Below are 17,902 nucleotides of genomic sequence, written 5' to 3'. Positions count from 1 at the left end.
TTACTTATGTATTTCAAGTAAAAAATATATATATATATTTATATATATGTATATATATTTTTATGAGTCATTATTTATAATGATTTTAATATCATTATCACTTGTTTTTATAATAAAAGAAAAGGTAATATTTATTAACAGAATTATATATTCTGATATACAGAACAATTGTTATATAATTTAAAAAAAAAAACAAGAAATGAATTTAAAAAAATAAAATAAAATAAAATGAATAAAATTTTTTAACAATGTCAAAGTTATTAAGTTTTATATAATTTTTTAAATACATAATAATTACAATATATCACCTTTTTTTTTTAATGAACTCCTTTTATAAAAAAGGATTTGTTTACCCAATTATATTTTTTATGTATATATATGTGTATATTGTTTTATTTTATTTTTGATAATTAATATAATTTTTGTTCATATTTTACCTCTTTTCTTTTATTTGATTTTTAATATTATTTATTTATTATTAAAAAAACCTTTAGTATTTTTTCAATTCAAACTAATTTTTGTAAATATAAAATATTATATATAAATAATATAATCTATATGCGCTATTAGTAAATATATGAAATCTTATTTAATGTGATTTTTTAAAAATATACATACGACGACTGAATAATAATATAACAACAAATAATTATAAATATGAATATATATATATATATATATAATATTGTTCCCATTTAGATGATAAACCATTTTAAATTGGACTCTATTATATAAATATATATATTATTCCCATTACATTATTTTTTTTTTTTTTTCTTCTTTTCCCATTAAAATATAATATCTCTTAAAATATATATATCATATACAAACCACATAAAATATATGTATATATTTATATATTTATAATTGGTAATTACTTCGTTATAATAGTGAAGTCTTTTTTCCTATAATTATAATATTTAATTGTATTGTTATTTGATACTATATATATTTCATGAAGTCTTAAATAAAAGAAATAAAATATAAATATTTATATAAATTTTTTTTCTTTTTCTAATATTATATGCCTTTAGTCTTTTCAAATATTGATACTTGATTTTTTAAAGAAAAATTTGATTGTTCTTTATAATTAAAAATATGTACATATATATATATATATTTATATTTATATATTTACATTATTAAGGAAACTACAGCATTATAACTAATTTTTTCTTATTTCTTGATTATATTGAATTAAAATATTTAAATAAAATTTACATAAAAGAAATTATAAAAATATGTATTCTTTTTTAATTTATAAAATATAACATACTTATTTTTTTTTTGTTTAATTATTTATATCTATTTATCAAATGTAAAGTATATCTATAAATTATATATATGTTATGTGGGTTGTGCCTTTTTTGTAGGAATATTATAACCATACTATTTATGTGGACAATAAAAAAAAAAAAAAAAAAAACGATTTTTTAATATATTTTTTTTTTTTTTTCATACTGCATGCATGGGTTCTTCTACAAATATAAAATTTAACGAAACATATAATTATTTATTAAAACTTAAATTATAATAAATAACGAAGAATATACAATTCGAAAAAAATAATAAATAATAAATAATATAAAATAATTCTTTAAATATAGAAAATAAAAAATGGACTAAACAATATTTATTGAAAAAAGAAATTATAATCATGGGACACTTTAAAATATATATTTATATATAGATTTTTTATTTTTGATAGTGATTTATAATTTTTTTTTTGTAAAATTCTGTATCTCCTATATTTAATGTATGAAGAATAATAATATAAAGATGCTTTTTCATTCTTAATAAATTATATAAAGAATCCCAGAAAGAAAAATAGAAAAAAAAAAAAGAAAAAAAAAAAAAAAGGTGAAAATAAATAAAAACCTTGTTACAATAATATATTGAATAATGAAATATAATTTGTTTTAAATAACGCCCCAATGTAATTTATACGTTTTGATATATTATATATATTTATTTATTTATTGGGAATTATTATATTATACTATATGAATAATATATATATGTATTTATTTTTTTTTGAAGAATCACATTTTCTCCAATGAGAGTTTTTTGGGTTGTACTTTGTTACTTGGATACTTTGGTAAAATAATTATACATAAAATGACATGAAAAAAAAATAAGAAAATAATAATAATTATTATTATTATTTATTATTATTATTATTATTACATAATAATATTCTTCACAAATATATTATTTATTTATTTTTTTTTTAATACAAATTGTCTTAGGTCAATATATTGAATATAAAAATACAAGTTATTAGTCTTCTTCCAAATATAAAAAAGTATTTTATTTATTAATTTCATTTTAAAAAAAAAAAGAAATAATAAAAATAAAATTAATACATGTTTATATTTTTTGTTAATCTTAATATAATGTCTATTGTTATTAATATACGTACATATACATATATATTATTTTTATTTTTTTACTTTGTAGTTATCCTTTTCCTTTCAATTTTGATTATTCAAAGATAGAATGGAATAGAAAACTAGCTGAATTGTCTACATACACAGATGACAAGATTAAAAATACATCAGGCTCTAATATTAAAGAAGTAGAACATCAATATAATAGAGGTGAAATAAAAATACCTGAAGGTGTAGTAGGGCATGGATATGAAAGCATAAGAGAATTATTTCCTGAATTAGTTGATGAATTATTTGTCTGGAATTATGATAAAGAGTTAAAAAGAGAAAAGGAATTATATAAAATTACTTATGATGTATTAAAAAAATTTGAGCGTAATGTAAAAGTATATAATAATGATTTACTTCAAAATATGAATGCAGTATTACGTCCATTATATAAATCTATAGTACATAATGATATACGCTTATTAAGATTAATGTGTGGAGACAATATGGATTTAAATATTAATACTATTGGACAATTAATGGTTGATGGTAAAACTGTTTCTAATTATTTAACTAATATTTCTTTTGAAACTAATATGGAATATATTGCAGATGATATAAAATCAAGTATAAATAAACAAATTACTCTAAACCATGGAAAGTTATTACATTTATCTTCCGAACATATGAAATTACAAAGATATGTTAAATTATTACATTTTATTGTTGTTAGAATACCTCTAGTTTATTTTAGAAGTGCTAATAATTTTTTACTTATGTTTCAAATTAATGCAATGATAATACTTGAAGAAAGGTTAAATACCGTATTAAATTTGAATTATATAGAACATTTAAATTTAGGAAGAAATTATTACACTGTTAATGTCGATACCGTAAATTTTTTACTTAATGATATGCTTAGAATAACAAAATCGACTATAGATACAGAAGTTCATAGAGCTTTTGTTAAGATGAATAAAGTTCTTAATGGAGATTTGAAATGTTTATTAGCTATATTTTTATATATATTGAATGATGCCATGTCAGAAAATACGAAATCCATACAATCGTTAGAAGGAGAAACACAAGATGATATAAATAATCATCCTATTTTATCAAATTTGCACAAAATATTATTAGATGAAAAAAATAACATTAAATTATTAAAAGAGAAATTTGAAATGTTTGTACAAAATGTATTTAATTTTGATATTAATGAACCCAGTGTACGAAATCTACAACAAAAATTATATGAATTCAGAAAAGGAGATATTATGAGTGTATTTTATACTATAGTACATCAGCTAATTACAATGAGGCAAATAATTAAATATAAGGAATTTGTTGATGATTTACAAAAAAAAGGACAAAAATATAGATCCTTATATAGGAAAATAATTGATAGATTTGTAGTTCCACAATCATCTGGAATTTTAACATTTCATACTGATGAATATGATTTATTGTTAAGGGATTTTTTGCATATACGAGAAAAAGGAAATATTCATTTTAACCTCTTAGGGGGTAATAGAACCTTAAGAGCCTTGTTAAAACTATGCCTTTTTGAAATAAACAAATTAAAAATTATTAATAAATTATATATTGAGTTAATGGAAGCAATTGATATCTTACATGAAGCCTCAGTAGAAGATCCAAATGAAAAAATTATGAGTAAAAAAAAAATTGTATTTTATATATACGTACTTAATAAATTCAATAATAGATGGGTATGAACATATAAATATTAATATATATTAAATGAAGCCTATATATTTTGTAAACTTAAAAATGTTTCCACTTTGTAATAGTAAACTTTACCCCTTCAAACACAAATAGTTTTAAAGCAATACATATGTTTTTATGTACATTCCGATAAATAATTTGTTTTGTTATATATATATATATATATATATATATATATATATATATATATATATATTTATTTATTTATTTATATTTATATATTTATGATAATTTAAAAGATGTATACAAAAATGAAGAAACAAAATTTGTGATAGACCTATTCCATTAGTTATATATTTCTATATATTTTTTATCATCCATTTTTATGTATTATATTTTTATTTTTTTTTTATTATATTTTTTTAAATACATTCATTTAATATATATTTATTATAATTATTATTAATTTGTTATGATACATATTTCTCTATATGTATAGAAATTATAAATTAAATAACGTCTTATAATTATCATTAAAAAAAAATAAATAAAATAAAATAAAATAAACTTACACATACCCATATTAATATGTGCGCATATAAAAGTCAAACGATAAAAAAAAAAAAAAAAAAGTAATAAGACAACAGGAAAAAATTTATTCTATAGAATTAATATATTTATATTTGTATAATAAATATAATATATTCATCAAAATATACATATATATATATATATATATATATATATATGTTCATGCACAAATAAATGATAATATTAATAGTCTATGTAATATCCTTAAAAAAGAAAAAAATATAAAAAAATAATCAATATAATTTAAAAATAAATAATATCAAGATGTTATTTGCTTTATATTATTAATAAATATCTCTTTATGATATGTTGCAATAACTTTTAAAATTTCATTTATATTTTCATCATTAATTATTACATAGAAAGGAACTGATAAATATAAATGATACAGATTCGTTTTAATACAATAAAATTTCTCATATTCACTTTCTATATAAATCTGTGTAGGTAATTTGCAATCCTTCATTATATCATCACATTTTTGGTATACCCTGAATATACGTTTTATTTTATCATTACTAATTTTTGAACTATAATATTGTTTTAAGTTTGGAATGTAATAACATAAGTGTATAATATCTATTCCCGGAATTTGTGGTAAGACAAAAGGTGCATTGTTTGACGCCTTTACTATTTCATCATAGCAGCCAGTGCTTATTAGTGTCTAAAAGGAAATACACATATATATAAAAATAAATATAAATAAATAAAAAAAAAAAAACATATATATATATATATATATAGTGATGTATTGTTTTATAGGGGTATATATGGTTAAAATAAAATGCATATATAGTCTAAATCTGCTCAAGAATGCATATATATATGTTTGTGTTTGTATACAATACTTATTTTTTTTACTAACCGATTCAATCATGGATGTATGCCTTGAAAGGTGGAAAAAATCCCGAGAAGAAGCATGTGAGCAAATATAAACGCAACATATCTTCTTCTTAATATAATTTATGTAAGCATACAAGAACAAGCTACGAAAAAAAAAAAAAATAAATAAATAAATAAATAAATAAATAACAGAAATATAAAAATATGACATATTTGATAATATATTAAATATATTTCAATATATATATAAATATATATATTGATATATTGTTCCATTTTTTAATGAACTTACTTTGGATTGTAAATCGGTAAACATATAGGGGTCCATGATTCCGCATTTTTAAATGACTTCATAGATGTGATCATATTAATAAGTATTATTATATCCATAGAATTTAATGTATATTTTGATAATGATAAACCTATAATTTTATCATCTATAATTAAAAATGAGAGTAAGACATTATTGATTTTAAAAGAGGATATAAGATTATGTACTTTATTACGATAATCTGGTTTTAAAGGTAGAGGTTCAAATCCATCTAATAAAGAATATAAATTTTTTGAACATGAAGATATTAAATTACACATTAATAAATCTGCTCCATCTAATAAATATCTTATATCAAATGAAGGTTTAATTTGAAATGATTTATCAATGCTTTTTGTCAATAAGGAAATAATTTGTGAATATATATAATTCAAGATATTCATTATATAATTAATGCTTTCATTTACTTTAGAAATACAAACAAGATATAAAACTTCTTTATCTAAAAAGACGACTTTCGTATTATTACTAATAATATATTTTAGGGTATTTTTTTTTGGAGATAATCCATTTGTTTTTTTATTAGATTTATTATTATCAGAATTTATATCATTAAAATTAAATGTTTCAACTTTCGATAAAATAGCTAATAAGGTTCCAAAAAAGCTTGTTAAATTTTCTTCATTACCATATCTTGTAAATACAGGTTTTCCAGAAAATGTGAAAATAAAAAAGTGTCTTTTATGTTTATACCATAATGTATTTGTTTGATCTTCATTAACTTTTTTTTTTTTTAATAAAAATTTGGAATTATTTACATTATCTTGATTTTCATTATTTTCAAAATAATTTAAAATATCTAATTTCTTATTAAATTTTTCACTTTTCAAATCTTCATCATCTTCATCATAATCAAATTCGATATTTTTTATATCATCTTTTATATGTAAATCATTATTAATATTGGATTCATTATTTTTTACTTTTTCATTAATATATTGGGAATTATTATGTTCCTCAACATTATTTAAATCTGATTTTATTAAATTACTCTTTTCTATATTTTTATCACTTAATTCATAGTCCACTTCATTTTTATTATCAACAATATACTTCTGATTTGTATTCATATGATTCATATTTTCCTTATTATGTTCTCCTTGTGATGTATTTATTATTTCATTTATGTTATTATTTTTATGGTTTCCACTTTCTTCATTTTGTTCATTTTGTTCATATTTTTCATTTTGTTCATATTTTTCATTATCAATTCCTTCTTTTTCTTCTTCTCCTTTTGTTAGATTTTCATGTTCTCCTTCACTGAAAAATATATTTTCGCTATCCTCTTTTTGATCATCACCACAAGGTGGTTTATTATCTATAAAATTATTCGTTTCAATACTATTTAAGGATAGTATGGTGTGTTGTTCATTACTTAATTCTTTGGTATCTCTACAATCTTCATTTAGTGTGAACTGTTCAATTATATGAGATGAATTTTCTTCAAAATATTTTTTTTCATTTTTACTATATATAGTGCCATCATCATTTTTATTTTCATTTTCATTTTCATTTTCATTATTTTCTTTAATACTATTGGTTATTTCAAATGTACCATTAATATTATTTTTTTCATCAATATAAGATGATTGACTATCTTTATAAATTAATGTATTATTTTCAAATGATGATTTAATATCATCTTTATTTATTACTATATCATCATTATAGTTATCTGTTCGTAAAGTATGTATTTTATTTTCCACTGAATTTTTATTTTTACAATTATCATTATTTTCTTTATCTTCAAAAAATTTCTCCAAATCATCATCTGTATATGAATTATATACTTCTTCATATTGTGAAACATTTTGATCACTTCTCATTAAAAATTGTTCACAATATTCTTCTTCATTAAAAAGGAAGATATTTTCATCGTCTTCTTTTATATCATCTATACCATTAACATCATAAAACTTTATGTCATCATTCATTAAAGAATTATCATCATTTGTATTATGTTGTATTATATCCCTTTCTTCATATACACTATCTATTAATTTATCCTTATCATTTGAATAAGTAGAGGAAATTATATTTTTCTCTTTCTCATTTTTATTACTATTTTGATTATCACATGTAATTTCCATATTTTTCTTCTTTTTTTTTTAAACAATACTTGAAAGAATATATAATCAAATGAAAAAAAAGAAAATAAATAAATAAATAAATAAATAAAATAAAATAAAATAAAAAATATAATATAATATAATAATTAAGATAAAACAAAAAAAATAAAAAATATATATATAATAAATGTTAATATTATAAAATATGTGGATTAAAAGAAACCACAAAAACCCTTTATTGATAAATATAAAATATTATATATAAATATAATATAATATATTATGTATTATACTATGAATTTTTACATTATTCCCTATAACCTTATTTTTCTTCTTCCTTTTACATTTTAAATTATATAAGAAAATATGAAAGAACGAAAAAAAATATATATATATATATATATATATATATATATATATATTAATATTATAAATATATTTTAGTTTTTATAAAATCTATAATTAAATTTTTTTTTAATTTTCAAAAGTATAAAAGTATATGTATATATATAATATAATAATAAATTATATATATATATTATACTGTGTATAAAAAAAAAAGCTGCATATTTATCAAATTTGAGAATAACATAATATATATTATATATATGTATAGTACTACCGTAATATTTATATTACTAATATGTAATAATATAATATATTTATTAATTTTACATAATAGTCAAAAAGAATAAAGCTAAATGGTTTTATATAAATTTTAATAAAAGTGTAAATTTTTCTTAAAAAATATTTTTAAAATTAACGAAAATGATACATATATATAAGGTTTACTTATTATATATATATATATATATATATTATATATATATGTAATTATTAACAATTTACATGATTATGTTAAGATTTATTAAAATTTTTTTCTTTTCAAATCAAACGTCAAAAAAAAAAAAAAAAAAAAATTCATTTATACATATGTATTATATATATATTAAAATGAGTAAACAAAGAATATTTAAAAAAACATACATATATATATATATATATATATATACATATATATAGTTTAAAATTAAGAAATAAAAAACAATGTTTTATATAGATACATTTTTAATTCTACTTATGTTTCTTATATTGGAATATATAAAATTATATTTATATATAATATAAAAAAGAAAAGGAATAATGTATGTATTAGTAATTTTGAATTGTATTTAAAAATGTTATAATAATATAATATATAAAAAAGAACTATTTTCTTAAAAACAAAATATTTATATATATATATATATATATAGAATAAATTCACTTTTCTTTTCTCCTTAGTATCATTTTTTGGGCTGTTCCAATTGATAATTTAATAAGGAATATATTATTGTGTAAAAATGGTTCAGATCATTTATAATTAAAGATGAATTATTCGAAGTATTTTCAATATGTCTATATGTTGTGTTTAAATAATGTTCATTTATATGTAAAGATAATTGTAATTTATTTTTTTTAAAAAAATATAGAGGCTTTTTAAATTCATAGGCCTTCTTATACAAATTGTAATTACCAAGAACATATAAACCAAATCTTGCTCGAGAAAAAGCTACAATTAATCTTTTAATATTTTTCATATATCCTATACTTCTTGATCGTACTAATGATAATATAATATAATCATTTTGTTTTCCTTGATATTTATCAACAGTTGTTACTTTTTTAGGCATACCTATTAACTTATTATACATACAATTTTTCTTTAATATATCTAATATTAATTCTTTTTGACCATTATATGTTGTTAAAATTGTTATTACATCATTTGGATATCCTATTAATCTCATATACATATATATTGCAACCGTCATTTCAGCTTCTAATAAATTTTGATAAAAATAGGGTATAGGAGAATATTCTTCAGATGGTACATGTATAAACTGATATGTATATGTAAAACCCGGATTGAATGATTTTACAAAATTGTCTTTATATATACATTCTAAATTAGATATTTCAATATTATATTTACTATAGAAATATTTATAGATATTACATATTTCACTTCTCATACGACCTTGTTCATTTAAATATATAGATGGTAAATCTAATCTTAAAAATCTCTTATATAAAGATTGTTCATAATTAGCAAAATCTTTGATGTATTTATTTTTTATTATAGGAGGTAACTGATTTGAATCTCCAACAAATATAATTCTTTTTAATTTACTTTTATAATATCTATTTTCTTGAAGTAATAAAGGTAAAAACGTATCATTTTCTGTTATTTGTGTACATTCATCTATTATAATATTATCAAAATAAAATTGTAGTTTCGCTATTTTACTTCTATTAATACTTGCATGTGTACATGTCATTGCAATTACTCTAGCTAGCTTAGCAATAATATAAGTACATCTTTCTCTTTGATTTCTTAAAACTTCAAAAGCTCTACAATCTTTTAAATGTTCGAAATTTTTAACTAATTTGGATAAATAATATTTACTTACATATAAATCATCTTCTCCCTGTTGAAATTGTATATTGAAATGATTTTCGTCTAAATCGTCATTTATATAAGGATTTGTATTATTATTTTTTTTCAATATGTTATTATTTTTATCATTTTTATCATTATTTTCTAAATCATTTATCTTAGCTATATGAGCACTATTTTGAACGTTATGACCATAATTATCACTTAAAGAATCAACATTGTCATTGTTATTATTATTATTATTATTAATAATATTATTATTATTGTTTTTGTCATCATATTCCACATTGATTACACCATTAGTATTATGATTTTCATCTGATATCAAATTAGTTTCCACAATTTTATCAAGTACCTGTAAATTATATTTTCCCTTCTCAGCTTCATATAATTTGCTTTTATTTTCTAGATACATTTGAAGAGATATACGTTGTAATTTTAAATTTAGATATTTTTTAAAAGGAAATAATATATTATATATACTTAGATTTAATACCTTTAATTGATTTTTTGGGTGTATCAAATAAAAATATGGCTCATCATCTTTTAATAAATCCATACATTTAATTTTCTTACAATTACTGTTTTCTTCTATATTATAATTTTTCCATAATAATCCATTTATATTATCTTCATGGTCCTGAACATATATCTTAGGACATAAAAATAAGTTATATATATCATAATCTTCAGCAGACAATGAGAAATATAAATTAAAGAATTCATCCATCTTGTTCTCTTCATTATTAAATTTATTTTTAAAAAGATAAACAAATTGAAAATATAAGTAAATTCTTTTTTTAACATATCTTTCATAATATTGATTAGCAGTTAAACAATTGTATATTTTTTGGTTATTATATGATTCTGATAATAAATTAAGATCATTTAATAATTTTTGTCTTAAATCTAACATATAATTTATTCTTCCATATTTGGAAAAATTAAAATTTTCATCATCATAATTATTATACATATTATTAAGTTCATAGGTGTTCATATATTCATCTTTCTTATTATATTGTTTATTTAACTTATCATTCATAATGTCATATTCATTTATAAAATTTTCAGAATCTACTTCACCCATACCAACCCTACACAAATATTTTTGATGAATTACATTTTCTTTTACTAATAAATTAAAAATATAATTTAAGCAACTATTACTATGGGTGCATATAAGTATTTTTTCGTTTTTTTTATTATTAAACAATATATTGATAATTTTATTTAAGATACTAGTCTTTCCACTACCTGGAACCCCTTCAATAATGGTTATTCCTTTATATATACCACTCTTTATACATTCTATTTGTCTTTCAGTATAATATATATTTTTTTTAATAATTTCTTTTTTTTTCTCATTATTTATGTATTTTACATTTGTGCTATTCTTTTTTTGTGTATGTATTAACAATCCTTCTAGAGGATAATTTGGATCTTCATATATTTTATTTTGTAATCGATATATACCATCTTTAATTCTTAGATATTTTATGGAATCTTCTATAATTTTATGATAAATATTTTTTATTTTATTATGATCCTTAATGGTAACACATTTGTTGTTATTTGTTTGTAGGTTGTTAGCAAGGTTTGCTTCACTATTACCATCCTTATCATCATTATTATTATCATTATTATTATTTTTTTTTATTTTTTTCTTCTTTGTGGAAACATCTTCTTTCTGATTCTGTTCAAATTGCTGCACAACATTTTTCTGATTTTGCTGCTTACTTAAAAAGTTATTGAAAATTAAAAAATATTTCTTTTCCTTAAATTCAAATTGGAATACAAAAAAATTATTACACTCATATACAATATCAATATTTGCTACAAACTTTGACACAAAACTGGTGTCATCAATTTTATATTTATTGATTACACAAATATGATAAAATAAACTTTCTATAATATTCTTTTCTAAGACATTTTTTTTCATACAATCCTTTTCATGTTCATATTTTATTGGTACATAACTTAAATACAGTGGTTCAATATATTCATTTAAAAAATCATGCACATTAAAATTATTATCATTTAATATGTTCATATAAGACAAATCCACACACATATATCCAACATTCGTCGTTTTAAGTATATGTCCTATATTCAAAAAGGTATTCAAGTAATTAATATCATCTACATTTGTTTTCATAAATTTGAAAAGAGATTTATTGTAGGAGATCTTATTTTTGATTAATGATTTGGATGATTGTGCCTCATCGACATTTGATAAAACATCACTTGTGTTTGAATTATTATGGTCATTAAGAGGAGCATTATCTGTATTATTATCACTATGGGTTTCGTCCTCATCATTATTATTATTATTATCATCACTATTATTATCATTATTATCATCACTATTATTATCATTATTATTATCGTTGCTGTCCGTTTGGTACTCATCATTGTTATTATCACTATCACTTTCATCTTCTACATTCTGTTCATCCTTATCAGGATGATAAGCATTGTGCAATGTTTCGTCGTAATATTTTATCGAATTATCACAGTAACCCAAAAATATGTCATGGACCCAATGAGGAATAATTGCATCATCAGGATTAAGAATTAATGTCTTGATATTATTTAGAATGTAATAAAAATTATTTTCTTTTTGTTTTCTTCTTATTAGAAGATTAAAGGATTCGTATATGTCAGGATTATTTAGAATATCTTTTTGATATTGTATATAATCTAAATATACTGTAATTTTTTTTAAAGTACATTTTTCATTATTGATATCTTCATCATCATTACCTATATTTGAATATTTTATAACTTCACAACCTCTAACATAATTAATACCTAATAATTTTTTCATATCATTATCATTAATAACATTTAATTTATTTTTATATAGATTAGTATAATTTTTCACAGATACAAGAAATAATATATCAGAAGATCTAATCATATTCCATTCATTTTTGATTCTTTCATATTGTTTATATCGTAAATCAATAATTATTTCTGCGGTCACTTTTTTATTATCATCATCAACATTCATAATTTTGAATGAATCAATTTTATTACTCATTCTCCTTTCATTAGCAAAATAGGTATTTTCTATTTTATTAATATCAATTATAATAGATTTTAATTGATATTCGTTATATGTATTTTTATGTATATGATTATCATTATAAAGAATAATATCATTTTCTTCTATTTCATTATTCGATTTTCTTTTTTTCCTCATATTATTTACATTATCTATAGTATTAGATGATTGATAATTATTCGTTTCTTCATTATTATAATAATTTTTTTTATATTCTTTTTCATTCATATTATGATAATCTATTTTACCATCATCATCTATTTCATATACATATTTTAATATACTACTTTCATTTACCTTTTTATTTTTTGGATTAGTTTCATATACATATTCTAAAATATTTTTCTTTATATCATAATAACTTTGTAATTTGAATAAATTATATATTCTAAAAATATAATCATTTATACATAAATATTGTAAATTTAATTTAAATAATGGTTTTGTATAAAGTATATATTTCTTTTTTTTCTTTTTTTCATTATTAGTTTTTACATCTTCATTAGAATAAATTAATATATTATCAAATAAATCCATTTCATTTGGATAATCACACTTTTTTTCAATTTCTTCAAAAATGTTTTTTTTAAAACTTAAATTTTCAATTAATAATATAATATAAAATATTTTTTTCTTTTCATGAAATATATTTAAATGATTAAATAAATAATTATATTTATTTTCATTGTAGCACTTAAATTGTTCTCTATTTTTCTCCTCATTATTTTCTCTTTTTGTTTCTACTTTTTCTTCATTTTCTTTATTCTTCCCCTTTCTTCCTTTTTTTCCCCTACTACTACAACTATTATTATTATTATTATTATTATAATCATTTATGTTATCCTTTATATTATCCTTTATATTATCATTTATATTATCATTTATATTATCATTTATATTTTTATCCATATTTACATCTGTGTCACTTGTAAGGCTCAGCTTTTTTTTCGGTTCACTCATACTTTCATCATTGTCAATATATGTATCTATATTGATTACATAGTTTAAATTCTGACACAAAAAGGATAACACATGGTGATCCAATTTGGTTAGATTTTCCCACATTTCTTTTTTCTTATCCATCACATAAACAGATTTTAAATAATAATTTTTTAAAATATTATGATCCTTATAATATTTATAACAAAATATCTGGAAGGACTCAAAGTTTTTATAATGTTCGTTATTAATTTCCAAATATGTTAATGGGTTCCCTGAAAAATTATCTATATATATTTCCATATAATATTTAAACAATTTTACTAATTCTTTGAATTGCCTCTTATCTTTATTCAATTTCGATATTTTACAATAAATAAATACATTGAAATATTTTAAAAAGATAAATAATATTCGTCTAGAGTAAAGTTGACTTAATAAATCGATAAAAAACTCAATACACTTCTCAAGAAATAATAAAATATATTTATTATTATTTTGTGTGCATGTATCTTTTTTTTGAATTTTATTTTTTCTATACATATATTCTTTATTATTCATATCTTTAACTTTTTTTTCATATTTTGAAAATAAACTTAATATTTCTTCTTTCTTATAATGTTCATTATTATTATTATTATTATTATTATATTTATATTCATTATATTCATATATATCATCTTCACTAGAAACATATTTATAATCATTTTCAAAGTTCTCTTCTTTATTTTGTAAATCAATATTAATTAACATATTTATATTCTTATTATACTTTTCATCATTAATTTTGTTCTCACATTTCAATAATATATCCATATCTTCTAAATACGAAATTGTATTTTCTTCCTCTGTGATATTTTCATTTATTATTTTTAATTTTTCTAAAAGTTGTGTACCAATTTTTTTATTATCATCAAAAGTATATATATCATCATCATCATCATCATTTTCAAAAATGTTCATTTTGTCAAATATATTCTCATCATTTGATGTATCCGACAAAATATCTGTATCATATAATTCATCAAAATTATTCCTTTCTACATAATTTAAAACTAATAAAAAGTAATTTATAAGATTGTAGAAAAATGCATTTTTATTTATAAATAATATAACATTTTCATCATAACAAAATTTATTTTCTTCATTTTGTATATCGTTATTTATTTTTGTAGATGATCTTTTCCTTTTCTTCTTATCATGATTTGGTATATTATGTTCCTGCTCTTGAGTATCTACAACACAATTACTTGTATATATTGATAATATATCATAATTTTCATAATTGTCATATTTTCTTTTCATAACATTTAATATATTATTATATAACACCTTAGCATCTTCATTTGTTTTAAATAGAAAGGTATTTAAATATGTATCATTTATATATATCCATATAAATGGATTACATAAATCTACACACAATTTAAATAGAAATTTTTTATCTATACTAGAATAAATATTTATAAAAAATTGTAATATATAAGATTTTTCTAAAAAATTTAATTTAAATAATTTTTTTCTATATCTTTTTAAATTATCCAACAATATTTGATCATTGTTACCTTTCAAATCTGATGATAAAAATTCACTGATAACAAAATTATAATTTATTAACTTGAGTGTATTAAAAAATAAATTATTAAATTTTTCTATAAGAAATTCTTTATATAAATTATATTTCTCATCAATATCAAAAGTAGTCGAATTTCTATTTAAACCATTCTTTTCATTATATACTAGTTTATCAAATTCGTCAATTTTGTTATATATTAATTGTTCCCAAATTTCATGTTTTCCCTTTTCTTCATATTTATAACAAAGGAATATTACGATAGATAACAAATGTTTTAAATGTACATTCTTTTTATTATTTAATTCATCATTCGAATGAAAAAATATGCTGTTATTATTTAGTTCATAGAAATTATCATACATATTGTAATAGGGCCATAATATTTTTTCAAAATATTGATAATTTTCTAATTTCTTTAAATGTACAGATTTAAAATTTTTTCTTCTTAAATAATCATATGTTTTTCCGATGATGTTTAAAGGACTGTTATTATATTCCATATCACCATTCATATTATCATTATTATTATTATTATTATTTATATTTTCATCATTTTTTTTATTCTTATAAGGGACACTTCCCTTCTTTTTTATATCACAAAACTGTTGAAAATCTACATGTTCAATCAAAAATTTTATATCATCATCATCATCATCATTATTTATATTATTATTATTTACTTTATATGAATTATTTGTACTTTCTTCCGCTTTTTCTAAATTACTTGGTTCATCGTTAAAACCATCTTGTGCTTTCTCGTTAATAGAACTATTTGTGTCAAACGTATCTTGTGAACTATTTTTTCTCGAAGAAGATTTATCACTTGCTTTTCTTTTTTTACTTTTAGATGTTTTTCTCATCTTTTAACCATAACACATAAATATATCTTTTCTCAAAATGGGAAATTTTATATGTTTAATTTCTTTTTTACTTCTATATGTATAAATATATATATTTGTTTTTTTCTTCCATTATATTATATATAATATAATATATATATATATATATATATTATATGAAATAATTATATATTTAACTTTTTATTTTTTTTCTTCTCTTGAAAAATGAATAATCTTATTTAATCATATTTGTTAAAAGATACATAAAAAATTAATAAAAAAAAAAATAACCTTTTGATAAAGAAAATTCTCCATTCATTTTATACTTTGTTAATTATTTATTGTTCATTAAAGTTTATTAAAATATCAGATTATAATGTTTCATTCCACATATTATAATTTTCTTAAAATGTTTTTAATTATAAAATAAGATGTTATATAATATAATATTATATATATTTTTATGCATATATAAATAATAATAATAATATATATATATATATAATATATATAATATATATATATATAATTATATGTATAATAAGTTTATATATTTAATTGAAAATATTTTTATGCTTACTACTCTATTCCTTCTATTTCATAAATTTATGCCACGTATATTTTTTAAAAAATATTAATAACGTAAATAACAAAAATATATAACAAAAAGAATTATTGAACTATTTATTTAATTATAAAAATTAAAATTTTTTTTTTTTTTTTTTTTTTTTTTTTTTTTTTTCTGTTTTATTTTTTTATGTCATTTCCCTTTTTGGGACCTATGTTTCTTCTATATTATATTAAAAAAATATAACCAAACATCAATGGTTAATATACTTGGAAAAAAAAAAAAAAAAAAAAATATATATATATATATGATGAATTTGTTGATATTACTTCTGGATATATTTTAGGATTATTTTTCTACTACTTAATATATATATATTATATATATTATATAACATGTAACGTATTTTTTACAATAATGATTATTTAAAAACCATAATATCTTGAAATATTTAGGTATATTTAATATCACAAACCTAATACTCATCTTCTTTACATAAAATTATTAATATATGTATTACTCCACAAGGATAAAGAACATATTAAATGTTCATAAAAATGGTTATATGTAAA

General features: G+C 18.6%; 3 protein-coding genes across 3 annotated transcripts; 1 reads left to right on the top strand and 2 right to left on the bottom strand.

Moving 5' to 3' along the window:
* Positions 1-2,056: 2,056 nt before the first annotated feature.
* Positions 2,057-4,111, top strand: PF3D7_1352900 (Plasmodium exported protein, unknown function; the record flags this gene model as incomplete). Its single annotated transcript, XM_024473245.1, has 3 exons — positions 2,057-2,098; positions 2,250-2,305; positions 2,461-4,111. 3 exons carry the CDS (start codon positions 2,057-2,059, stop codon positions 4,109-4,111), a joined length of 1,749 nt encoding a protein of 582 aa, XP_024328925.1.
* An 800-nt stretch (positions 4,112-4,911) lies between these two features.
* Positions 4,912-7,916, bottom strand: PF3D7_1352800 (vacuolar fusion protein MON1, putative; the record flags this gene model as incomplete). The annotated part of the gene is made up of 3 exons (XM_001350204.1): positions 4,912-5,316; positions 5,518-5,638; positions 5,788-7,916. The coding sequence occupies 3 exons, from the start codon at positions 7,914-7,916 to the stop codon at positions 4,912-4,914; spliced, it is 2,655 nt and encodes an 884-aa protein (XP_001350240.1).
* A 1,265-nt stretch (positions 7,917-9,181) lies between these two features.
* On the bottom strand, positions 9,182-16,783 carry PF3D7_1352700 (intron-binding protein aquarius, putative; the record flags this gene model as incomplete). Its single annotated transcript, XM_001350203.1, has 1 exon — positions 9,182-16,783. One exon carries the CDS (start codon positions 16,781-16,783, stop codon positions 9,182-9,184), a length of 7,602 nt encoding a protein of 2,533 aa, XP_001350239.1.
* Between the last annotated feature and the right edge of the window lie 1,119 nt (positions 16,784-17,902).

The sequence above is a fragment of the Plasmodium falciparum genome (assembly GCF_000002765.6).
Source record: "Plasmodium falciparum 3D7 genome assembly, chromosome: 13".
In the NCBI taxonomy this organism is placed as follows: Eukaryota; Apicomplexa; class Aconoidasida; order Haemosporida; family Plasmodiidae; genus Plasmodium; species Plasmodium falciparum.
Note: the sequence above shows the minus strand (reverse complement) of the source record. Positions and strands in the feature narration are given on the sequence as shown.